General features: G+C 34.9%; 3 protein-coding genes and 1 pseudogene across 7 annotated transcripts; 3 read left to right on the forward strand and 1 right to left on the reverse strand.

The window, feature by feature from the left end:
- Nucleotides 1–4,249: 4,249 nt before the first annotated feature.
- On the forward strand, nucleotides 4,250–9,245 carry LOC125211013 (uncharacterized). Of its 4 annotated transcripts, none has more exons than XM_089068605.1 (6): nucleotides 4,250–4,717; nucleotides 5,777–6,360; nucleotides 6,440–6,632; nucleotides 6,706–6,981; nucleotides 7,068–7,427; nucleotides 9,227–9,245. In XM_089068605.1, exons 1-5 carry the CDS (start codon nucleotides 4,604–4,606, stop codon nucleotides 7,425–7,427), a joined length of 1,527 nt encoding a protein of 508 aa, XP_088924731.1. In that variant the 5' UTR covers nucleotides 4,250–4,603; the 3' UTR covers nucleotides 9,227–9,245. The 4 variants fall into 4 exon arrangements, with proteins under 4 accessions (XP_088924731.1, XP_088924730.1, XP_047966641.2 ...); XM_089068604.1 differs by lacking the exon at nucleotides 9,227–9,245 and adding an exon at nucleotides 7,840–8,074; XM_048110684.2 differs by lacking the exon at nucleotides 9,227–9,245 and having other exon boundaries at nucleotides 4,251–4,717; nucleotides 7,068–7,638.
- Nucleotides 9,236–11,485, forward strand: LOC148930609 (uncharacterized; annotated as a pseudogene). Its single transcript, XR_016137164.1, has 4 exons — nucleotides 9,236–9,358; nucleotides 9,677–10,260; nucleotides 10,404–10,871; nucleotides 10,942–11,485. The product of XR_016137164.1 is annotated as an uncharacterized LOC148930609 (transcript).
- Nucleotides 11,486–12,972: 1,487 nt separating this feature from the next.
- LOC125209827 (uncharacterized) lies at nucleotides 12,973–15,712 on the forward strand. Its single transcript, XM_048109406.2, has 5 exons — nucleotides 12,973–13,077; nucleotides 14,014–14,585; nucleotides 14,678–14,870; nucleotides 14,933–15,208; nucleotides 15,290–15,712. Exons 1-5 carry the CDS (start codon nucleotides 12,973–12,975, stop codon nucleotides 15,635–15,637), a joined length of 1,494 nt encoding a protein of 497 aa, XP_047965363.2. The 3' UTR covers nucleotides 15,638–15,712.
- LOC125216156 (actin-depolymerizing factor 7-like) lies at nucleotides 14,847–19,212 on the reverse strand. Its single transcript, XM_048117793.2, has 3 exons — nucleotides 19,204–19,212; nucleotides 16,239–16,470; nucleotides 14,847–16,169 (listed from the first exon to the last, which is right to left on the reverse strand). Exons 1-3 carry the CDS (start codon nucleotides 19,210–19,212, stop codon nucleotides 15,874–15,876), a joined length of 537 nt encoding a protein of 178 aa, XP_047973750.2. The 3' UTR covers nucleotides 14,847–15,873.
- Nucleotides 19,213–19,301: the final 89 nt, after the last annotated feature.

Below are 19,301 nucleotides of genomic sequence, written 5' to 3' on the forward strand. Positions count from 1 at the left end.
GCTTTCCTACATGTTTTTTGTAACATTAGTTCTCAATAAGAGTTTACTACTTGCTCATTGTTTAGGAGCACACATTAACATTGAACTACTTCTAAACTTGTTCTTGGGGAAGGACTTTTCATCTAGTTTATGTTTATGTTTATGTTTATGTTTATGTTTATGTTTATGTTTATGTTTATGTTTATGTTTATGTTTATATATTTGTGTGTAAAGAATGTATAGGACTAAAAAGATTTTTTGGCTAAATATACTAGACCAATTCTGGATTCTAATCTTACAGAGTACTTCTATATAAGACAGTTTAATGGCCGTATTATGTAGATGTTTAAATGTCCAATCAATTGTGAATCATAGCTTTACTTCCTCAAAAGAAATTCAATTATTTGAACAAATTATAATCTTGCTTGACAGGTTGTTTCAATATCAGCCACAGTTATCATCATTATTGGCTTCATCACTATTGGAGTATTAATGAGTTACTATCCTTAATTTCAGTAGAGTATGATGTTTTTGTTAAGATAGTCATTTTATATCTTAACTAAAGGCTATCGGAAACTCAAAATATCTTAAATTATTTATTTAAATGTCTAGATTCTTTAGCGAATCTATTTAAGAAAATAAAAGCCCCAAATCAACCATAATGATCAATGCAAAATTAAAAAAATAATTTAAAACTTTTAAGATAAATTCACACTCGATTTTTAGCTTTATTGTAGATTAGGGGAGTGATCAATTGTTAACTCATCATTTAATTACTAAGTACTAACTACAACTAATTTAAGGTCATAGGATTTTAGAAAACGTGTGGTCTACAATTTGCCACGTGTAATTTTTTATTTTTATTAATAAAATAAAAAAAGATTAAAAAAAAACTCCAAATTAGGGTTTTAGATGAAAATGTCAATATAGTGTTTCGAAAATATCAACACAATGTTTTGAGAATGTCAACACAATGCTTTAAGAATGTTAACCCAATGCTTATATTGACATTCTACATGTATTATATTGACATATTTTATATAATATGTTGACATTTCTACTTGTACGAAAAAATTAAAAAAAAAATGAATTTTTTTTAAAATTTTGACGTCGGAACATATGCATGTAGGATATCGTTGGAATCCTAATGAAATTATCTTTAATTTGATATATGTTATATGAATTTAAAGTTTTGGGTTTCTTTTAAAAGTTAGTTATAACTAAACATGTAGTTAATTGACATTAATACCCCTATTGATATTTTTTGAAATTAATCCTATGACCTTATTGAGTATTGACATTTATGGATTAATAATCTAAGCTCTTAATTTGAATATCAAATGGCTATTATTTAGTGGTAGATATATAGATTAAAAAGTTAGTCATTTTCCTAAATATGAGATATTTAATCTAAAATATAGTTAGCACTTCTCCTGACTTGTTATAAGCATGTACGTACCTTTACTTTTTTGGATGTATCATCAAGTCATTTTTCTTTCAAATAAAAATTATCTCTGTTACTTTATTATTACTTCTCTTTTTTATACTCCCTTCGTCCGTCATTAGGAGTCCCGGTCATTAGAGAGAATAACTTAGATAAGACTTTCTCAACATTATTATCTCTCTTACTTTACTATGTCTTACTTTAACTATTTATTATCATTTTTACCAAACGGGTGCGCAAAAGTGACCAGGATTCCTAATGGCGGACGGATAAAGTATTTAAATACTAGTAATTCCTCAAATCTTGTGCCCCGAAAAAGTGACTCACTTATGGCGGGACGGTGGGAGTATAATTTTTTTACTAAATTATAATAAAAAAAGATAAATACGTAATGCTACCTCCTTCGTCCCACAATAAAAATTCACATTTAACTTAACACGTGTCTTAAAAAATGTAAATAAAAATGAGTTACTTCCTCTGTCGCACTTTAGGAGTCTCGGTTATCATTTTTTAGTGTCTCACTTTAGGAGTCCCGATTGAAATATTCTATAAATGGTATTAGGCCTCACATTCCACTATCTTTTTTCACTAGCTTTACATTTTTTAAAACTCGTGCCGAACTCAACCGGGACTCCTAAAGTGGAGCGGTTGAAATATGTTTGAATGAGTTAGTGGAATATTAGATCTCACCATTTATTTATAATAAAAGTAAAAGTGGATTTTTAGGATATTTGACTATTTGTAAAATGAGGAAAACTAGGAGTAGCCGCCGTCCGAGAAACGCTGCCGTTGCTCCGCCGCGTTTTATGCCTTGAGTTTGGATATTAAATGCTTCCATACATAAGTCAAGCTAACAATAAACAACTTGACAGTAAGACGAATGTTGACATTAAATTAATTAATTAAACATGGGGTCCTCAAAAATTGCAATTTTGAGAAAATATTAAGTCGAATTAAATAATGTAGATTGCAAAAATGGACGTATGGACCCCTTCTCCTTACATAGTACAGAAAAATTAGAGACAAAAGGAAATTGAGAAAGTATACAAAGACAAACATATGTATATACTTTTTACAGCAGATCCAGAATCTACTTTAGAGTAACTCAATTGTACTTTTAAATGTCACATGTTTATATTGTTTTCTAAATGAATTATACAAAATGTATGAGTGTTCTCAGTTTTTATTATTTAAGAGAATTACACATTAACATTCCAATTAACGCCTTGCATCTTGATACAGATAAATAATAGGAGTAATGTATATTAATATTAATAATAAAAAATGTGACACTTTTTAAATTTTAATAATAAAAATCTAATATTCACTCCAAAAATTGAGCTGAATTTGAACAAACGAATTAAAGATAATTTGAAGTAAAAAATTCAAAAATCCGAATATCCAAAATTGGTAATATGTTAGGTTGAATTAATGATTTAACTAAAATAATTTATTCAATGTAATATTTTAAATATAGTACTCCATTAAATGCGAATCGTCAACTTCTTCGCTTCTATTTGAATTGACTAAATAATTACCCAGCACCGCAAAACTTAAATGAAGCCATTATTTGTCGATATATATTTATTTTAACAGATTAAATATTCTTTCTAATTGCTGATTATTAAGTTTTTATTAAATATGGAAACAGATTTATGCTAAAATGACAATCAATTCTTAAAGTGACACCGTGACACCACTTATACAACAATATTATAAATGCTACATAAAAATATTCAATACGCTAGACAGCGTGTTGGATATTGTTGTCCAAGAAAAATTGTTGTATAGTGTACAACACATTGCTGACCGTCTTTTTTAACTTTTTTTTTGCCACATGACAACTTATTATTCGTCCACGTGTACAAATGATTGGCTAAAAATTGTGGTATGATGTTATTTTAAGAGGTGGTGACACCCTAATATGGCCCTGTGGAAACAACATGATATGAATGATTAAATTTTATACACAAAAGTATATTACGAAGAAAAATGTAAAATTTTACATCTTACGTACCATTAAAAAAAAAAAAAAAAAAGAAGAAGATTTTATAGTTTGTAGTAGTATATTCCAAACAAGATTATGTAAATTAAATGCACCTTGTAATTGATCCTTTATTGCCTACTCCCTCCGTCTACGAATAAAAGTCCCGTTTTTTCATTTTGGTCCGTCCACGAATAAAAGTCCCGGTTCATAATTACCATAAATGGTAAATAGACCCCACATTCCACTAATTCATTCCACTCACATATCATTTAAAACTAATATATACAAGTAGGACCCCTATTCCTCTAACTTTTTTCCACCCACTTTTCTTAACATTTCTTAAAACCCGCACCATTTAGAAATGAGACTCTTAATCATGGACGGAGGGAGTAAATCTCATTTTGCCGATTATATTAAACAAAATTTTTATTCCCAACGATAATAAGTTAACACTATTCATTGTCAACTCGGTAGCTTTTAATTACTACAAGTATACTAGACAATCTTAAATACTCGTCAATAAACCTCATATAAACTAATAAAGTATATATTCCCAATGTATTAGATACGTGTGAATCCAAATCCCAAACTCCCATATTTAATTTATTAATTTGAAAAATGCATATTATCTTGAGATTTGGTCGGATGAAAAATCAGATACTAGTATTTGTGATTCTGTCGAGTCAAGATTCTCCTTCAAAATCTGAACTTAAATTCAATAAAAATCTAATAAATGCGAAATTACTCAGTTCTATTATTAATCAAGTAACAAATCCCCAACACATAAACTGCAGATAATTGATTTGTCAACAAATTCCTCTCCTATCACATGGCTGCCTAACCCTACACCTATTTCATAATTTATGATTTACTCTCTGTTTGTGTTTAGATTATGTATGAAATGCTTGTTCGATTATCAAATTTTATTAAATTATTGCATTGTTTAATAAAAGGAGAGAGGCATGCCTTGACAACGTTGGCTGATGTCTATGCTTTATTGAAATGACTCGTATATGTGTCTCGTTATCGGTGAACTCTGCTTATTTGAGCCAAAAAAATTTCCTCACATTTCCTCTCTCATTCTCTTTTAAACTATCCAAATTTCCTCTCTCTCATTTTCTTCAATCTCTATCAACTTATAAAATCCAAACTTTCTTATTTATATAATAATTATTTTTGGAGCAGCCGTCGGAATGGAGGCGCTCCGGCGGCCGCTGGCCAGATCGTCGCTGGTGGCGCTCTTCTTCGTCGTCCTCACCGTCGGCGCGTTCGTTTGCACGCGCTTCCTCGACTCCTCTGCCGCCGCCGTAAGGACTCTCATTTTATTTAATTTAGTACTAGTAATTTTTATTGCCGACATACTTCAACTAGATTGATTTATTTATTATATTATTTTGAATATTTTAATGCATAATTCCTGACGACACCGATAATCCCAAAGTGTGATTTCAAATTTGCTAGCTGATCATTTGAATTCCATGCTTGTTTATTTGACTAACAAAATGTGAGATGTGTTACGTGTCCTTTTGTGGTCCTGTAATGTGATTTATTGCATGTGCGCCCCATTCATCTAGGAACATGATGATAAATAATTCAACTAAAGAGACTGTACACTTTGAATTGTTTTGAATTAGTTAGCCTACTTTTGAAGTTATCATAATTACCTAGATGCCACTCCCATAATCGATTTATATATTGATTGTTCTTTTACTTGTTTATGCATTTTAAATATCAACCTATAAATGAAATGACAAAGAGGAGACACAAATGATAGTATTGGACAACATTCATAATTGATTTGCGTCTTGAATGATCACAAATGTTGTACACATGGTTTGCTTTTTTAATTTGTAAAAAAATAGTACTCCCTCCGTCCACGATTAAGAGTCCCATTTCTAAATGGCGCGGATTTTAAGAAATGTTAAGAAAAGTGGGTGGAAGAAAGTTAGTGGAATAGGAGTCCCACTTGTATATATTAGTTTTAAATGATATGTGAGTGGAATGAGTTAGTGGAATGTGAGGTCTCTTTACCATTTATATTTATGGTAATTATGAACCGGGACTCTTATTCGTGGACGGACAAAAATGGAAAAACGGGACTCTTATTCGTGGACGGAGGGAGTAATAATTATAGAGTATAATTTGTTCTGCGATGAATCACATTTTCTATGCAATATCATGGTTAGATCTGTCAAATAATCCAACATAAAATATTTACTACTACACTGGAGGAGAGTATCTAAAATGAAATTCAGAATTTAGCTACAGTTTCATCTTAATTAATTAGTTGCTATGCCTATGCACATGATTATATGATTCAAAGTCTTAGGTGGTGTAATAAGCTATTAGTGCATCTCTTGTTGCAGTTAATGGATACAAATTCCCCTCAAAGCCCAGTGCTTCAACCCGAAGCAGTGGGTTCGACTCGGAATCTCCAGAATGCTCCGAAGGCCATACACATCCCATTAAACTGTTCGTTGGGCGAACTTTCTCTGACCTGCCCTGCCAATTACTATCCGTCTCATGTTTCAGCCGAAGCGAAACTCCATTCGTCTTCGCCACCACCATCTTGCCCGGATTACTTCCGTTGGATTCACGACGACCTTTGGCCGTGGAGGGAGACCGGTATTACTAGAGAGATGGTGATGAGCGCCAGACGGACAGCAAATTTCCGACTGGTGGTGGTTGACGGGAAAGCTTACGTGGAAAGATATAGTAAATCGTTTCAGAGCAGAGATACCTTCACACTATGGGGGATCTTGCAGTTACTGAGGCGGTATCCGGGCAAACTCCCTGACTTTGACCTCATGTTTGATTGCGTTGATTGGCCAGTCATAAAGAAGGACGCGTTCGTTGCACCAAAATACTCCGCGCCTCCTCCTCTGTTCCGATATTGTGGGAATGACTCCACAATGGATATCGTATTTCCCGACTGGTCTTTCTGGGGCTGGTATGCTGTTTTTGTCGTCGTAGTATTAGTAATGGTAGTGGTAGTTTTCATCATCAAACTGACTGTTGCGATTAATTAGGCCGGAGATCAATATAAAGCCGTGGGAGGCGTTGTCTAAGGAGTTGAAAGAGGGGAATACGCGGACTCAATGGAGAGACAGGGAGCCGTATGCTTACTGGAAGGGTAATCCGGTTGTAGCTGCCACGAGGATGGACTTACTCAAATGTAATGTTTCGGAGACACGCGATTGGAACGCTCGTGTCTACGCTCAGGTAAAATAAAACCAACTTTTGACCTTTTCTGCTTCGTTCCATTCGGTAAATTTTTGACAAGGGTGTCGCGCAGGATTGGGGGCTGGAACAGAGGGAGGGTTACAAGCAATCGGATTTAGCAAGCCAATGCATTCATAGATTCAAGATCTATATTGAAGGATCGGCGTGGTCTGTGAGCGAGAAGTACATTCTGGCATGTGATTCTGTCACGCTCCTCGTGAAGCCTATTTACTACGACTTCTTCACGAGAAGCCTGATGCCGCTGAAGCATTACTGGCCGATTAAGGACGAAGACAAGTGCAGATCCATTAAGCACGCGGTGGAGTGGGGAAACAGCCATCAAGAAGAGGTAGTTATAATTTATAAATTATAATACGCAAGATTCTTCCGGTATTTTTAGAAACTTGACTCGTGCTTTGTTTATCCGAGCAACAGGCGCAGGCCATAGGCAAGGCCGCGAGCAGTTTCATCCAAGACGAGCTGAAGATGGATTATGTTTACGACTACATGTTCCATTTGTTGAGCGAGTATGCTAAGCTCTTGAAATACAAGCCCACCGTGCCTGAGAAAGCGTTTGAGCTTTGCTCGGAGGTGATGGCATGTCCTGCAAAGGGAATTGAGAAGAAATTCATGGTGGATTCAGTCGTAGGTCCTGCCTCGACCGAGCCATGCACGATGCCTCCGCCATACAACCCTGCTTCTCTTCATTCTGTGATTGAGAGAAAAGATGATGGAATGAAGCAAGTTGACACTTGGGAAAGAGAATACTGGAAAAGTCATAATAAGCAAATGTAGGTATGTAATCAACACCATCATCGTCGTCTTCTTCTTCGTCCGTCTTCAGTGAAACGTATAGTGATAATAGGTATACCAAATGAACTGTACTTTTGTAGTCACCCTGCTTTTTTTCAAGTTGTTTATTAGGGAACGAATGCATTTCTCTTGGCTTGAAAAGAACATAATGCTAGTAGTAAAAAGACAATTGCGTAAACCAGAAAACACGAAACTATAGGGGGATGAGCTGCAAACGAGCAGACGATGTTTGTAATCAGTGCTTTTACGATGTCTAGGCTCATTTCACTGGTCCCTCTTAAACCTGTCTCCGAAATCATAGACAGCGTAGTGACACTCGTCAGCTTGTCCGACACTACCTCTTTTGATCTTCGATCTTGAAGGTGATGTAACGGTAGTTTCATTTCGATTTCAGTTCCTGAAACCTGCACTTACACTCGTCATTCACAACCATCCCGGATGGCGGATGCGGTGTTTGTTCAGTGGCAATGACGGAATCGTCTTCCGAGATTATAAAGATCCAAAAATTATCCAAGATTAGTTTTGTCAGTTGTCACTGCAGAAGTCCAATACTCATAAGCCCAGACCAACGCTATGTGTCTTGATTTTAAGACATAACGGATTGCATTCGATGATGAACTAATTTTAAGGACTGAATTAATGACCAAATCTCAACCCTCCATTTTTCTAATATAGTGAATAAATAAATTAAGCAAATATCGTTTTACTTCATTTTATACGGATTTCATTATTGGATCGTTTTACTTCATTGCAAAGATTGAACTAAGATTTGTTATCTAATAATGAAATGTATTTTGATTCGATGATTTGGCATTGGAATTAGTTCTGCCTATATCACAAAATATAAACCAGATACTACTTGTAACTCTCATGAGTCTAATGACAAACTTAAATTCATAAAAACAAACTTAAAAAGAAAAATCTAATAATACTGACTTCACTCAATCCTCTTAAAAACAATCAATCTTAAAAGAGAAATCTAATAATAGTGAATTCACTCAATCCTCTTATTCAAGTAACAAATCATCAACACATAGCGTTAGATAATTGATAAATTCATTTTCCATCACATGATTCACATGGTTGCCTAACCAACATTGCACTACATAATAAATGTTGTTATCACATCTCTATTCCATTATCTTGTTTAAATGCACTACTCCTTACATAGCTCGTGGTGTTCTTGCGATTATCACATCCTTCTTCGATGATATAGTGCTATTATACTCCTATTACATAGTGTTTATTCCCTAAAGGTGATTCACATGCCTAATATTTGACTTTGTGTTTGACTAGTTCTTGTACTTTGTTAGCTTCGATGTTGCTCTTTTGAAATGTCATGTCTTGCTATCAACTCCTCACTTTAGAGTACTTTTGTATTTATTGATTTTTAATAAAATTCATTCCATCTAAAATATAAAAACAAGTTTAGATGATATAGTAGATATTGCAATTAGTTCATGGAGGAATTCTCTCTCTGCAAATTTCGTTAGTTAGAGGTGTAATTAATTGCAAATTACTCCACATCATTTTCCAAACTATAAAGTAAAATCTGGATCATTGGATTTTCAGATTTGAGGTCATACAACATCAACAGGTTAATCTGTTGATATTATTTGTCATCTATTACCATCAAATCTTGAAATCTCATGATTCAGATTTAAGTTTGTATGAGTAGTTTGTAGAAAAGATGTATTAGTAGTTTGCATGATAGTCACTAGGTCCCTCCTCTGTTATGTACTCCATCTTTTTTATTGATTTAGTTATTCATTTTTTGGCAGCAGAGAGCAACCGTCGGCATGAAGGGGAACCGGTGGCAGCTGGAGAGATCGTCGTTGGTGCCGCTCTTCTTAGCCGCCATCACTCTCGGCGCGTTCATTTGCATGCGCTATTTTGACTCCTTTGCCACTGCTGTAAGTTTTGGTATTTTAATTTATACTTTTTGATCATTTTTCAAACTTTTTGATCATTTTTCAATTGTTATTTGAATTCCTGTGAAATAAAATATTTAGTGTTTAAAGAAGAACACTAAAATGGAGAATATCTAAAATATTGACTCAGATATTTTTTAGTGTTTAGCAATAGTTTCATCTTAGTGAATTAGTAGTTGCTATGTGTATTTGTTAACATGTTTTAACAAATACTCCATATATGTGCACATTATTGATAGTAGTATCATTCAAAGACTTAGGTGATGTTATAAGCTATTATTGGTGCATCACTTGTTGCAGTTAATGGATACAAATCCCCCTCAAAGCCCAGTGCATAAACCCGAAACAGTCGGTTCGACTCAAAATCTCCAGACTGCTCCGAAGGCCATACATATCCCATTAAACTGTTCGTTGGCCAAACATTTTAGAATGTGCCCTGCCAATTACTATCCGTCTCATGTTTCAGCCGAAGTGATACTCCATCCGTCTTCGCCACCACCATCTTGCCCGGATTACTTCCGTTGGATTCACAACGACCTCAGGCCGTGGAGGGAGACCGGAATTACTAGAGAGATGGTGATGAGCGCCCGAGGGAAAGCAAATTTCCGACTGGTGGTGGTAGACGGGAAAGCTTACGTGGAAAAATACCATAATTCGTTTCACAGCAGTGATAATTTCACACAATGGGGGATCTTACAGTTGCTGAGGCGGTATCCGGGCAAACTCCCCGACTTGGACCTCATGTTCGATTGTGTTGATTTGCCATTCATCAGCAAGTACGATTTCCTCGCTCATAAATATCCCGCGCTTCCTCCACTGTTCCGATACAGTAGCGATGACTACCATATGGACATTGTGTTTCCAGACTGGTCTTTCTGGGGCTGGTAACTAACCAACTAACTTGTTTTTCATCACTATACTAACTATCGAACTACCTAACTAACTTGTTTTTCATCACTATACTAACTGTACATGGTAGTGGTAGTGGTAGTTTTCACCGGACTGACTGACTGGTGTGATTAAATAGGACCGAGGTCAATATAAAGCCGTGGGAGGTGCTGTCTAAGGAGTTAAAAGAAGCAAATACGCGGACTCAATGGAGAGACAGGGAGCCATACGCTTACTGGAAGGGTAATCCGAATATAGCTGCCACGAGGATGGACTTACTCAAGTGTAACGTTTCGGATAAACAGGACTGGAACGCTCGTATATATGCTCAGGACTGGGAGCAGGAAGAAAACCAAGGTTACAAGAATCGAATTTAGCGAGTCAATGCAATAACAGATTCAAAATCTATATCGAAGGAAAGGCGTGGTCGGTAAGCAATAAGTACATTCTGGCATGTGATTCTCTCACGCTGCTTGTCAAGCCTTGGTTCTATGATTTCTTTATGAGAGGCTTGGTTGCTTTAAAGCATTATTGGCCGATTAAGGCCGACGACCACTGCAGATCCATTAAGCACGCGGTGGACTGGGGAAACAGCCATCAGGAAGAGGTAGTTAACTAGCTATAGTCAGTCACAATGAAACTGTTTTAAACAACTGTGTTTTGTTTATGAGTAACAGGCGCAGGCCATTGGCAAGGCCGCGAGCAGTTTCATCCTAGATGACCTAAAGATGGATTACATTTACGACTACATGTTCCATTTGTTGAGTGAGTATGCTAAGCTCTTGAAATACAAGCCCACCGTGCCTGAGAAGGCGTCTGAAATTTGCTCCGAGCTGATGGCGTGTCGTGCAAAGGGACTTGAGAAGAGATTCATGGTGGATTCACTCGCAGGTCCTGCCTCGACCGAGCCATGCACGATGCCTCCGCCATACAGCCCTGCTTCTTTCCATTCTGTGATTCAGAGAAACAAAGATGGAATGAAGCAAGTAGACACTTGGGAAAGAGAATACTGGAAAAAGTCATAATAAGCAAATGTAGGTACATAAAGAGATTGCATTGGAAGCAATGGTTAGAATTTATTACTTTACTCTCTTTCCACTTTATTTAATACGAGTGCTTAAAAGAAACATCTTGCTTATGATGGGACCAATGGAATAATATGTAACAGTGTTGTGACGGTAGTTTCTTTTTTTATTTCAGTTCTTGAAACCTAAGCTTACACTCGTCGTTCACACTTCAGAGTCATCCCGAACGTGGAATTCGTTCAATGGCAATGAGGAGATTGTTTTTTCGAAAATGAATCGACTAGAAAATTATCTGAGATTTGTTTTGTCATTGAAAAAGCCCAATACTCATGATTTTAGGACATAGTATATCTTTGTGCCCATGGGACAAGGATTCAAACCTTTTGATTTAGGGGTGTATGTTTTATTATAAATAAATATATAGAATATTTAAAATAATACATCTGAAAACAATGTTCAATTTTAAAGTCACAAATATTAAAATACAAAATAACAATTAGCGCAATTAAACTAAAAAATCGTATAATGTAAAACAAAAGAATAAAAAATAAAAACTGGAGTATCTAATAGTAGTATCTAATCTAAAATAGAAAACATGACGGTAAATGGAAAGATTCTCTATTCTTACAAAAGTATTAAAATATTTATTCAAAATAAGATTCTAAAAATGCAACCTCATAATATTTAAACTAGAAGATGGAAAACAAAAAACAACTTCATACAAATGAATTAAAAATATAAATCTGATAAAAAAATAAAATATAAAATATACAAACCACCTAATATTCAAAAAATAAAATGAAAAGAACATACATAAACAACCTAAAATCTGCAAATTTAAAAACTACCTAGTATATATAAAAACAGAATAATTACATAAGCAAAATAGAGTGATAAAACGATATATAAAACACACAATTCAGTTTTGTATATGTACGAAACAATACTCATTTGCCAACAATTTAATGGCGGATTTTGGAAATCGAATACCTTTCAGGATTTGACGTAACATTTTAAAAAAAATTTAAAAAAAAATCCACATTACAATATAAATGCCATTATTTTATAAATAAATGATTTCATGTATAAGGATAAGAAGGTGGATACACAAAATATAAAACCAGATAGTACTATTTGTCAATCTCAAGAGTCTAATGACAAACTTAAAATTCTCACAAATAAACAAATAAACTTATAAGAGAAATCTAATAATTGTAAAATCACTCAATCCTCTTAATCAAGTAACAAACCATCAATACATAGCGTTAGATACTTACTAAGTTCATTTTCCATCACATGATTCACATGGTTGTCTAACCAATATTTTATATCATAAATGTTAACACATCTCTCTTCGATTATTTTGTTTTATTATAAGAGTATTATATATAGTTTCACGTGTTTTTGCGATTACCACATCCTTCTTCGACGATCTATTCTTATTATATTGTATAGTTCATCGTAAGCCTTGTTCGCAGAAGGTGATTGATATGCTTTATTGAATTTTTTTAAATAAAATCTGTTTCTTCTAAAATTTAAAAAAAAACAAGTTTAAATGATAGAAAATTGGAATTAATTTGAAGAAGAAATCTTCTCTATATCTGCAAAATCCATCAATTTTTCTCGCTTATTTATTTAATTAATTTATATATTTATATCTGGCGGTGGAGAGTAACCGTCGGCATGAAAGCGACTCAATGGTCGCTGGAGAGATCGTCGTTGGTGGCGCTCTTCTTCGCCGTCACTACTCTTGGCGTGTTCATTTGCACGCGCTTCTTCTACATCTCTGTAAGTTTTTATTTTATTTTATGTTAATATTGCCGCCATAATTCAAACTCTTTATTAATTCATTTTTTTTTCATTTTAACAAATTATCTTAAAAAGAATCAAATTAGATCATATTCCATTATACTATAATTTGATATTTTTCAATATTACACAATTTTATATTTAAAAAAAATAACTAATCGAAACCACATCTCTTTTAAAAATTGAAAAATAGTTCTACAGGGACATGTATTCATATCAAAATGCTAAGTACAAGTAAAACTCAAAACACTTGTAGTCCATTAGATCTTGTGATCTAACGGTCAGATTAATGTCACATGTCATCTAATAATGTACATTTTTAGCCTAATAATGTAGCTCGGATAATAATGTAAATTTTTAGTCTAACAATGTACCTCGCTAATAGTGTAGATTTTTATTATAATAATGTAGCTTATCACAACCATCCAATCTAAGGATCCAAGGGCTGTGATTTGTGCCGTGTTTTACAATAAGATGTTGTAAGGACCCTAACATACCCCTAGTACTATATCATTTAATTACTTAGGCAGTTATTTTTTGCTACTCACTCTACCACTAGTTTAACACATTATGTTGGTATTGGCATATCATTCATAATTGATCTGTGTCGTTAATGATCATAAATGGTAAAACTGATCATGCTCCTTTTACAATTCTACAAAAGGTTTGCTTTTCATTTCAAAATATTGAATTGTGTCTAATTTTGTTCTGCTTAGACATTGGCAAAGATGAACCACATTTTCTATGCAATTTCATATGTCAAAATAATCCAAGATACTCTATGCTTGAAAATATTTCAAATCCAACCATTATTGATCCTCTTAAAATCACGGCTCGCGTTCGGTTTCGTATACATAATTATATCATTCCAAGTGTTGGGTGATGTTACAACTTACAAGTTGTTGGTGCATGCAGTTAATGGATTCAAAATACCAAGTGTTTACACCCGAGGCGGGTTCGGGTTCGGGTTCGACCCGAAATCTCGAGACTGGTCCCGAGGCCACACACATCCCGTTAAACTGTTCGTTGGGCGAACTCTCTAGAACCTGCCCTGCCAGTTACTATCTGTCTCAGGTTTCAGCCGAAGCCTCTTCGCCACCATCATCATGTCCGGATTACTTCCATTGGATATACGAAGACCTCTCGCCATGGAGGGAGACTGGTATTACTAGGGAGATGGTGATGAGCGCCAGACGGACAGCAAATTTCCGACTAGTGGTGGTAGACGGGAAAGCTTACGTGGAACAATACGGTAGACCATATCAGAGCAGAGATACTTTCACACTATGGGGAATCTTACAATTGCTGAGGCGGTATCCGGGCAAACTCCCTGACTTGGACCTCATGTTCGACTGTAATACTTTTCCGTTTATCACCAAGGATAATTTCCGAGCTTCTAAAGATCCCGCACCTCCTCCATTGTTCGGATACTGTGGCAATGACTCTTCCTTGGACATTTTGTTTCCAGACTGGTCTTTCTGGGGCTGGTAACTAACTTGTTTTTTTTTTTTTCCATCCATATACTATACTGTACATGGTAGTGGTAGTTTTCACCAGACTAACTGTTTTGATTAATTAGGCCCGAGATCAATATAAAGCCGTGGGAGGCGCTGTCTAAGGAGTTAAAAGAAGGGAATACGCGGACTCAATGGAGAGACAGGGAGCCGTACGCTTACTGGAAGGGTAATCCGCTTGTAGCTGCCACGAGGATGGACTTACTCAAGTGTAACGTTTCGGATAAACAGGACTGGAACGCTCGTATCTACGCTCAGGTAAAACAAAACGACCTTTTTTCTGCTTCGGTGAGTGTTGACAAAGGGTGTCGAAACTGCAGAACTGGGGCCTGGAACAGAAGAAGGGTTACAAGCAATCAGATTTAGCAAGCCAATGCATTCACAGATTCAAAATCTATATTGAAGGAGTTGCCTGGTCTGCAAGTCAGAAATACATCATGGCATGCGATTCTGTCACGCTGCTCGTCAAGCCTATTTTTTACGAATTCTTCACCAGAAGCTTGATGCCGTTGAAGCATTACTGGCCGATTAAGGACGAAGACAAGTGCAGATCCATCAAGCATGCGGTGGAGTGGGGAACCAACCATCAGGAAAAGGTAGTTGTTATAGTCACAATGAAACTAGTTTTTCAACTGTTAAAAACCTTGACTCGCGTGTTTTGTTTATCCGAGTAACAGGCTCAGGCCATGGGCAAGGCCGCCAGCAGTTTCATCCTAGACGATCTAAAGATGGATTATATTTACGACTACATGTTCCATTTGTTGAGCGAGTACGCTAAGCTCTTGCAATACAAGCCCACCATACCTGAGAAAGCGTCTGAACTTTGCTCGGAGCTGCTGGCTTGTCCTGCAAAGGGACTTGAGAAGAAATTCATGGTTGATTCACTCGTAGGTCCTGCCTCGACACAGCCATGCACGATGCCTCCGCCATACAACGCTGCTTATCTTCATTCTGTGATTGAAAGAAAAGATAATGGAATGAAACAAGTAGACACTTGGGAAAGAGAATACTGGAAAAAGTCATAATAAGCAAATTTATGTTGGGGAAAGGTAATCCTGGCAGAGTCATAATAATCTACTTAAATAATATCATCATCGTCTACTTCTTCTTTCGTCTTCGTTCACACGTATAGTGGCATGCCAAATGAATGTTTCAATTATGATCAAGTGTACTTCTGAAGTCTCCCCTGGCTTTTTCAAGTTGCTTATGTAGTTTAGAGAATGAAAACAATTTCTCTAGTGCAAATAAAGACTATTGCATATCAAGAAAGTTCATAAAAAGAGAGAATTGCTATAACTAAGACAAAATACAGCACAAATCTGTGCTGTGAAACAAGAAAACAACCAGACAACATGAAGCCATAGGGGGATGAGCTGCAACCGAATAGAAGATGATGTCTGTAATCAATCAGGCAGCACGTGATTTTTACGATGTCTAGGCTCATTTCACTGGCATCGGTCGCTTGCAGCTCAACTTGGATTCCATCCAATTCCCTCTTAAACCTGTCCTTTGAGCTAGCATAGACCATCTTATTTCTCACTTTGGATGTCTCTGGTGCCATGTGATGAATCAATAAATTAAAACATTAACTTCATGAAGATGTGCAACAATAGCTAGGTTAGTGTTACCACGCAACGAAGATGATCTTGCTCTTCTGGCATTTCTCATCATAGACAGCGTAGCGACACTCGTTGGCAGGGAGAGATGATGTGAACTTGTCATAAATGTCATCAGGGCCGCCAAGCTTGTCCAGCACCAGTTCCTGATCTTCGATCTTGAAGGTGATGTAACGGTAGTTTCGTTTCTGGAACCTGAGCTTACACTCGTCATCCACAGCCATCCCGGATGCGGAATTCGCCTACATCTAAGCACTCATAAACACACAGAACAAGTGATAGAAAAGCTAAACATTATGCAGAAATTGAACAATGGCAAATACGGAGATAATTTTTCGTTATTATTCATAAGATTCATTATCTAATCCATCAAATCGAACACCCCCGAGCAAGAATATTTTCAATAGCTTAACATTATGTAGAAAATAGAAATTGAATAGTCATAGATCTCTTTCTCAAGTTTAGCAACCAAAACACCAAATTCAATGGCTCGTAATGCATTCTACATCGGTGTTCGGTTGCTCATGATTAACTTGTTCCGAGATTGAACTTAACCCAAGCTTGTCTAACGCTATGTGACATTTTCCTGAGATTAAGTAGCAAGTCCCATCTAGGCATCTACCTACACGAACAATATTTATAGGGTTTAACTTGATCAAATCCATCAAATCGAACATGAATATATATTTTCAAACAATTCGTGTTTGTCTCGTCGATGATCACACTAATATCAAATCACAATGCAGAAAACAATACACAGCAGTAGATCACAAATTGTACAGGGTTTCCATGGTGAAATAGAAAGCACATAGCATAGAAAAAAAGAGTAGAGATTTTCAGCATAAATTAAGAAAACAAATATTTGAATCACAATATATAAACTAGACCATGCAAACTGGCTTAGATTCCAAAATTGAAATCATCAAAATCTTATCTCTAAAATAAGGCAAATATTAGGAAACAGTGAGAGAATGTAGGTACCATTTTGTCTTCAAACGCCTGCAAAAGAGGGAAAAAATGAAGGGAAAAAGGAAATGATTTCAGAGTGGAAATGGCATGAATGTGGAGAGGAGGAAGAAGAAGATGGTTTACTCCTTACTAATCACAGGGTTAAGATTAGTCTTTCGCTCCTTAATTAACCAGCTTTTACTTCCATCATTTTAACTATATTCGAATTAATCTTTACATTACCACATTCGATCATATTAATCGGAACCCGAACCAAAACCAAAACCAAATCGAACCGAACCAACTACAATATGAACCGAAACCGAACCAAACTACAATATGGTTAACCAACTTTTTTCAAGGGATATTTTAATACTTTTATGTTGAAAATTATGTTTTTATTTGTTACTAGTTTGGAAGTGTTAAAATGACATTATTATTGAAATAATGTCTCAAAATACGTAATTACTTAACTGGGCCTATAAATATAAGCTGCTATGTATTTCCTAATAAAGAAACACATACACACAGTATATTTTAAGAATCATAAACCCAAAATAATTCATACATAGTGAGAAGATATTTAGAGTTGGGCCTATCTTATTATAGTCTTAAGTTTTTTAAGAATAATGTGATTATCATTATTAGTAGGATAAATTGTCCAAAAATTCACGTTGTTGAACATTCTTATAACTTTAAAAATAATTCGTTTTCTTATAACTTTAACATTTTTTTTATTTGAATTTTGAGAAAATTGTATATGAAGCAGAAGTTGAAATCCGTAGCTTTTTATGCAAATTTGTACTATATCACTAACAAAATTTTCGGATTTAAGTTTGGAAAATATAAATACAGAGTATAAAATTAGACAAATGTATTTCAGCTTTCAGATCATAAACAATTTCCTCCAAATCCAAATCAATGAGATAGTTGAGAAGAATATCAAAATTATATAATAATTTGACTACTTTTAAAAGTTTAAGGATTGACCATAAATTTGTCGAACTTATTAATTTTTTCAGCAATTTGCCCATTCATACAATTACTGTTGAACAATGAATTGTCAATATTTTTGTGATTACAAATCACACATCATATACCGGTGCATTAGTGAAATATCTTACCAATTCAATTGTGTTTCATCGTCACTATCAAATTTACTGTATTTTATAGTAGCTTTTGAGTTTAAGATGGGATAAATTGTATTTTATAGTAGCTTTTGAGTTTAAGATGGGATAAATTGATTCATTACTCATTATTTTATCCTCTGTATTTGTATATGAAAATCGAAAAACAGTGTTCCAAATAAAGTTTTATGTTCCAATATTATGGAAATTCAATGCTTTTGATTCCTTACTCCTGTTGCTTTATATCGAAGTTATGTTGAATGGTATCTGACATTACTTGATGAGTTCATTTCGATGATTCCAATTTAAAGTGCTTCTAAAGCAAGTCTTGTAATATACTAATAGATGACCCACTTGGGATTGACACAAGATTTTAGGTGAAGTTGTTTTGTGTGATAAGTGGAAAAGTAGATATTGTATTTATATTAATGTGAGAGGGAGCTATATCTAAAAAAGGAAATAGGAGTAACATTTTTCGTGGAACAAACTAAAAAGAAAAGTGTGACATCTATTATGTGACATCTTCTAGTCTTATTGTCCATTTTCCACGATTTAAAATATTTGAAGGAAAATAATGTATCACAACAATGTCATTTTATAATTTACATTGCAAAAGAAAAGTCCATATCATCCCACCATTAAAAAAAATTAAAAAGGACAAAATTGAGCCTCATCCTAATTTGTAGAATGGAAAATTAAACCCTTACTAAAAATCTTACTAATTTGTTCTAATATTTTTGAATTTTCAATAGTTTGTGTAAATCGTTGTACACAAGTTCATATCATTTTCACAAAATTCTAAATTCAAATTTCAGAATGTATAGGTATAACCATTGTCGAAATAAATGTGAGAAGTAAAGAAAATATATTGAAAACAGATAATATCGCATGCCCACGTACCCGCACCATGTGACCCAGCGCGTAAACCCACGCCACCACGAGAGCGTGGCCACTCGATCAAAACAAATATCTCTCTTACTATTTCGAAAGAAATTCAA

This window comes from Salvia hispanica, chromosome 3, assembly GCF_029641045.1.
Source record: "Salvia hispanica isolate PSC_SH4W2 chromosome 3, Shi_PSC_v1, whole genome shotgun sequence".
Lineage (NCBI taxonomy): Eukaryota > Viridiplantae > Streptophyta > Magnoliopsida > Lamiales > Lamiaceae > Salvia > Salvia hispanica.

What these genes read in the sequence shown, in the direction of transcription:
- LOC125211013 (XM_089068605.1), top strand. Translation starts at nt 4,604, where the DNA reads ATGGAGGCGCTCCGGCGGCCGCTGGCCAGATCGTCGCTGGTGGCGCTC. An exon ending in GACTGGTCTTTCTGGGGCTG is followed by an intron (nt 6,361 to 6,439) that starts GTATGCTGTTTT and finishes GCGATTAATTAG; the next exon opens with GCCGGAGATCAATATAAAGC. An exon ending in GAAACAGCCATCAAGAAGAG is followed by an intron (nt 6,982 to 7,067) that starts GTAGTTATAATT and finishes TCCGAGCAACAG; the next exon opens with GCGCAGGCCATAGGCAAGGC.
- LOC125209827 (XM_048109406.2), top strand. Translation starts at nt 12,973, where the DNA reads ATGAAAGCGACTCAATGGTCGCTGGAGAGATCGTCGTTGGTGGCGCTC. An exon ending in CGCGCTTCTTCTACATCTCT is followed by an intron (nt 13,078 to 14,013) that starts GTAAGTTTTTAT and finishes TGGTGCATGCAG; the next exon opens with TTAATGGATTCAAAATACCA. An exon ending in GAACCAACCATCAGGAAAAG is followed by an intron (nt 15,209 to 15,289) that starts GTAGTTGTTATA and finishes TCCGAGTAACAG; the next exon opens with GCTCAGGCCATGGGCAAGGC.
- LOC125216156 (XM_048117793.2), bottom strand. An exon ending in GATCATCTTCGTTGCGTGGT is followed by an intron (nt 16,170 to 16,238) that starts AACACTAACCTA and finishes TTCATCACATGG; the next exon opens with CACCAGAGACATCCAAAGTG.